This window comes from Myotis brandtii, unplaced genomic scaffold (genome assembly GCF_000412655.1).
Source record: "Myotis brandtii unplaced genomic scaffold, ASM41265v1 scaffold187, whole genome shotgun sequence".
Taxonomy (NCBI): domain Eukaryota; kingdom Metazoa; phylum Chordata; class Mammalia; order Chiroptera; family Vespertilionidae; genus Myotis; species Myotis brandtii.
In genome coordinates, this window is record NW_005356944.1 from 741,668 (window position 1) to 747,671 (window position 6,004).

A 6,004-nucleotide genomic window follows, 5' to 3' on the forward strand; every position below is an offset into this window, starting at 1 on the left:
GAGGCTTCTCTCTTCCTTCTCCTCCCCTCCCCCCGCACCTGGATGAACCCCAATGGTGCTCGCTGGTCCAGCGCGCAGAGGTGGCCACCGCACCGCTGCACGCACCCCTCAGAACACGCGGACGCTAGGATGTGGCCCGGCTTGGGGACGGAGACACCCACGTGCCCATACAGGCATCATTGTGCGGGCGCGCGCATGCACACACAAGCTCAGACACATACATGCATGCATGTGCTCTCGGAGGCTGGCACATGAACTCACACTCGGCCGAGCATGTACACACGCTCACAGAAGCACACACACACACACACACACACACACACATGTTTGGCCACAGGCAATCAATGGCCAAGTACGCACAGACACTGCCCCTGGCTCACCCTCCCAAAACAGGGTCACCCATATGCACACAAACAATGCACCCAGGGCCTCAAAGGCCCTCAGGAGTAAGACAGCACTCAGTCTCCTCCCACCTCCCCAAAGGGTGCCCCAACCTCCTGCACACCTGGGACTCGTCCTTCCTCTCCCCCGCCCCGCCCCCAGCCTCAGCCTCTCCCTCCACCAGAGTTTCCAGGGCAGCTGTCCACTGAGTGTCCTGCCTGGACAGACGCTTCCTGGGCCACTAAGTACAGCTGAGGCGTCACTTCTCCCTCCAGGTGCCCCTCCGCTGGGACCCACCCCCAGACTTTGGGGATCTCGGGAAGCACTTGTCTTAGCCCAAGAGGTAAGTGCCCCCTTCCCTTCATCTGGATCCACCTCCACATCCACAGCAACCTGGTCCGCCCGAGGGTGCTCTGCTAGGATGGGGGCAGGGGGAGAGAAGGAAGGAGGTAGAGACAGAACCTAGAAAGGAGTGAAAGAAATAGTGGACTGGAGTGAGGAGAAGCGGTGACAGGGCAAAAGGAAGGGGGTGATGTGAGAAGGGGAGGGAGAACCAGGGGGAGAGAGGGCTGACTCCTGCTTATTGATTCTGAATTCTGTTTCGGAGCAAAACCACCACCAGTAGCCCCACGCGTGGCACGCTGTGCCCGGCTCCCGGATGCTGTCAGGCCCCGGGCCAGCTTCCCGTAGCTCCTGCCACACCCCACCTTGCTAGATGCCAGGTCCCTCTGACCCTGGCCCTACAGGAGTGAAGAGAGGGGTCCTCAGAGGTACCAGGAGGAGGATCCCAGGTGGTGCATGGCCCCAGGAGGGAGGAGAGATGCATGCAGGCTGGGGAACGGGGCTGGGACACCCCCCCAGCCTTGTCCCGCTGCCCTCTCCACCCCACTCCTGTGCCCCTGGCTCTGAAATACAGACTGACACAGCTCGGAGCAGGCAGGAGCAGGCAGCAGGTTTATGGCCCCAGAGGGAGGAGGGAGGAGCTGGTAGCCAGAGGAGAGGAAGGGAAACCGCCTGGAGGCCAATCAATACCAGTGAGTGGGAAGTGACGAGAGCAGGAGGGGGGAGGGGGACAGGGGTACAAATGAAGGGAGGGACGGAGGTGTGCAGAGATCAATAGAGGCTGCAGAGAGGAACCAAGCAAATGGAGAGATGTGAAGGGGCCGAGATGGTGAAGAACCGAGTGCAGGGGAGACAGAGCAGCAGGCAGGCCCCCGGGAGCGCCGTGGTCCTGACCCCCAGCCCTGCACTTCCGCTGCAGGCCCCCCTCCTTTTAGCTTCCTTCCTTTCTCATTTCATGTTCTCCTTTCCATTCTCCCTCCACTCTCCCGTTCTCATCGAAGAGATGGGTTCTCTCCCTTGGCTCTCTCTCCTGCCTCCCAGAGCAGACTCCTGAGCCTTGAAGGAACACAACCCCTTCACCACGCCCACCTGGTGCGGTCCCATGTCACAGATGGAGAAGCCGAGGCCGTAAGAGAAGAAACACCGTCCTGCAGGTTGCACCTCTTTCATCCCTGTCTCATCCCCCAGACAGCTCCACCCCAACCCCACCCGTCCAAGGACAGGGTCCGGGCCAGCACCCGGCCATTCCCACCCCCTCCCTCTCTGCGGATGAAGGGCCCTTTGGTGCCCAGTGGTGCCCCAGGACCTTCACACTCGGGGGTGGGACAACGGAACGGGCCTCGGCCAGTTTCCTGCTTGACCTTGTGCACCCCAGGGCCCCGGGAAGACCAGCCCCAGAGGGACAGCATGAACGTGACATGGGGCCAAGCGTGGAGGTCGGGAGGAGGCACAACCCGGGAGGAGAGGGGCACAGTCCCCGACGACCAGGTTCCTGCCCTGTCACCCTGTCCTTCAGGGTGGGATCTCAGAGGTGCCCAGGGCCGGCGTGACCGCTGTCGCCCTGTCCTTCAGGGGAGATCTCAGAGGTGCCCAGGGCCGGCGTGACCCCTGTCGCCCTGTCCTTCAGGGGAGATCTCAGAGGTGCCCAGGGCCCGCGGATGGAGGCTTCCAGGTCGCACCCACCTTGTCTTTATCTCCACGCTCTGCCGCCAGACTGCAGACCAGTGTCGCTGTAGGGGACACTCCCCCAGCCCCAACTCTCCCTGCCTCCCATGCCGGGAGAAGTCCCACCTCTTTGCCCACCTCAGCATGACCCCCTGAGCCCCGCCCATCTCTATGCCCCCTTCCAGAAGGCTCCACCCTATGGGAGGACAGTAGCGACAATGGGCAGCGTGCTTCCTCATCCTGACCCCGGCACCCCGCCAGCAAGGCCCCCAGGGACTAGATGAGGGCATGAGTGGGAGTCAGGAGCCTTGGCGGCAAGGAGCTGCCTGGCTGAGGTCTCGGTTTCCTCCTCGGTTCAGGGGGACGGTCAGCCCTATCCCCACTGCCTTCTCCGAGAAACAAGTTACGAGGACTTTGCAGGCTCCAAAACACTAACCAATCAGGCGGGCTGTTACTATTGGCAGCAACGTGCCGCGTCTTCAGATCTGAGCGCAGCTGAATGAGCTGCAGGGAAGGGGCCGGCCCAGCCCATCTGCACTCCGGCAGCCCGGGCTGCAGTGCCCAGCTGGCCATGGCCCGGGGGCTTTGCACAGAACGGCAGGTCAGATGAGGAAAATCCTGGGGGACGGGGCAGGGATGTGGAGGTACCCAAGGGCGGCCCTGCCCGAGAGCACCAGGAAGTGCCAAGGAAGGGAGAACCATGACCCACCCCGGAGCCCATCCCGGCACCGTCCATTCCACAGGAAGCACAGGCCTCCGCCCTAATGTCCAAGGCGCCGCGGGGGACACAGAGGCAAAGGCACCGACCCCAGGTCTACTATGAACTTCCTCCAGATCCACTCACCCTCCGGGCCTCGGGTTTCATGTTGGTACAGTGGAGGGAGAAGCCCTGTCCCCCCCGTGTGTGTGTGTGTGTGTGTGTGTGTGTGCCCCCCGTGTGTGTGTGTGTGTGTGTGTGTGTGTTTCCCCACGAAGCTCAGTGCTCACACCCCTGGTCTCTCAGCAGGGCCGCCCCGCCCGCTCCCCATCATCAGAGGGAAACTCCAAAAACCCCCTCAAGGTGGAGGCTGCCCCCGCCTTCCTGCCCCAGCTGTCCTCTGCCACCAGCTGCTGGCCACCAACCACTAGGGACTGCAAACTGCTGCTGACGCTGCCCTGGAGGGGGCGGGTCAAACAAGGGGCAACCAGGGGCAGAGGAGCAGGCAAGGGCGCTAGGGGGTGTCCTTGTGGCTCCAAGAGACAGCCTGCCGCTGGGGTTCTGGGTGGGAAAGAGAAGGGCTCGGCCGACGTCCAGGGAAGCCAGCTGTCCAGCCGCCTGGCCTCCAGGGAACCTCCTGAGCCTGCCTGCGGGGCCTGGACCCTCTGGAGGAGATAACAGGCTTCCACGGTGTAACTCTGGGGGCACCGAGGGAAGGGGGTGCAGGCTGACCAGCCCCCGCCCTGTGCAATAGTGTGGATGTGGGAGCTACACATGCAACACGTGAGCCCATGGCCAAAATCGCATGGGGAGAGCAGCAGAGGCTGACGCCTTTGGTCATGGGTGAAGGGAGCCATGTCCCACCAGCTCAGAACGGAGAAGAGGGTCCAGCTAGCAATGGGTCGCCCTGGGAAGTCAGGCAGCCGCAGACCCGCTCAGGCCCGAGAGAGAAGGCTGCGGGGCAGTCGCCAGCAGCTCCCCTGGCTCTCGTGAGAAGGGGTGAGAAGGAAGCGAGCATCGAGGCTCAGAGGGCCTCCCCAGCAGCCCCCAGGCCGGGATCTGCCCCCAGGGCGCCCGCCGGCACTCACGGTCGTTGCACACAGGGCCCCCGTAGGAAGTCATGGTGCAGTCACAGGTGAAGCCATCCCACTGCTGCAAGCAGACGCCCTGGTTGGCACAAGACTCTTCGGTGCAGGTGGTGCTGGGGCCTGGGAGAAGCAGGAGGAACACACCCGCTCAGCCACGCCCCGCCCTGCCCGGGAGGCACGGCAGCCTCAGGGCCAGGCAGGGTCCGGCTCTCAGTCTTCCAGGCTGAAGGGGCCAGTACTGCTGAGGGGTGGGCGTGGGAACGGGGGGGCTCAAGGACTGCCAGGCTTGGCCTTGAACTGTGATAAGGGGCCAGGGTGGGAGGCAACAGGGAGAGCAAGTGACCCTTCAGCCCCGGTACCCCAGCTCCAGAGCTGGGGGCAGGCTCGTGCAAGGCCTGAGAGGGAAGGCCACCTGGCCGCCTGGTCTGCCTGGGCAGCTGGCCCTCCTGCAGCTGCGGGTCACACTCCTCCTCCCCCCACACTCACCGTCACAGCCCCTCTCCACCTGCCCGATGCGGTGCAGGGCGTCTGCGATGAGGTCCGGGAGGCGGCCGTTGAGGTCCACCGAGGCCAGGCAGCCCTGAAAGCCATCCCGGGAGGCCACCAGCTTGGGCAGGTTGCTGAACATGTTCTTGCTCAGACCACCAATGTACAGCTCCCCTGCAAAGGGAGAGGGTCAGAACCTCGCGTCCCCGCTCCCGGACTGCGTGTCAGGCCCTCGGATCCCCCTGGCCATGCAGGGTCCCATCCCAGACGCTTTCCTTACAGAGACCCGGCGCCTCATGCCCCCTCCCCCACCTCTTCCTTCTTCCTTCTCCACGTTGCCATCTGTCTGCTCCTCTCCCAGAGAAGCCCAGATGCAGGGGGCGGGGGTGGGGGAGCAGCTGGAGGAGAATGTTCCCCGCTCTCTCCCACACATCGGATCCAGTTCCGGCCTGTAATCAGGGCCTTTCATGATGTGCAGCCCCAACACCCCCCTGGCTCCCCCTTCCGAAGTCTCCGTTGCCAGAACTCCTGCAGGCCCCTCCCCGGCCTCTCCCTACTCTGCGTTCTCTCCTGGGGGGCTCTAAGCCCAGCTTCGTCCCCCCCTGCCCCAGCAGAACCTCAGCAAGACACGAGCATCCCTGATGCCCTGGCCATGGGCTCAGTGCAACCCAGACAGGCCCAGACCGCCCCAGGTGGCTGCCGCTGTGGGTTATCTGTGACACATCGCCCCCTTCTGGGAGCAAGGAGAATTGGCAGCGCCCTGCCCAACATCGAGCCCAGGGGTCTAGCCAAGCTTCCACTCGCTGCTCAGCTGCCTGCTCACTCGGTGACTTCAGGCAAGCCATCTAGCTTCCAGAAGCTTCTGTCTCCACCTCCCCAAGAGGGTTTGAACCCAATGGTCTCTGAGGGTCCTCCTCAAGCTCGGACCTTCTGAGTCCCACTGACACCCAGGGTCCCGGTGGAACTGAGGGTGGCTTTGGGGGTGCGAAAGCAGTTGCCCCACTGGGCTCTGGAGTAGCCACGGGCACTGTCCTCCCTTCCGTCCAACACCCATTTCTAGGCTCATCCTCCTCTTCCGGCTCTCTAACCACCACCACCACCACCACCACCACCACCCCGGGGGAGGCGGTGACGCTTCAATGGCTGCTGAAGAGGCTAGGGCAGTGGTCGGCAAACCGCGGCTCGCAAGCCACATGCGGCTCTTTGGCCCCTTGAATGTGGCTTTTCCACAAAATACCGACTTCTGCGCATGGGCCATGAAGTTTCAATCGCACTGTACGTGCACGCCTGCATGTGGTATTTTGTGGAAGAGCCACACTCAAGGGGCCAAAGAGCCACATGTGGC

At 63.3% G+C, this 6,004-nt stretch overlaps 1 protein-coding gene across 1 annotated transcript in view; it reads right to left on the bottom strand.

The window, feature by feature from the left end:
* Positions 1 to 6,004, bottom strand: part of NRXN2 (neurexin 2) — a 90,935-nt gene that overhangs the window by 31,701 nt on the left and 53,230 nt on the right. The window contains exons 15-16 of the mRNA XM_005864447.2: positions 4,660 to 4,833; positions 4,174 to 4,293 (exon numbers count right to left, since the gene is read on the bottom strand). Coding sequence (XP_005864509.2) covers positions 4,174 to 4,293; positions 4,660 to 4,833 — 294 coding nt within the window. The remainder of the gene's footprint in view (positions 1 to 4,173; positions 4,294 to 4,659; positions 4,834 to 6,004) is intronic.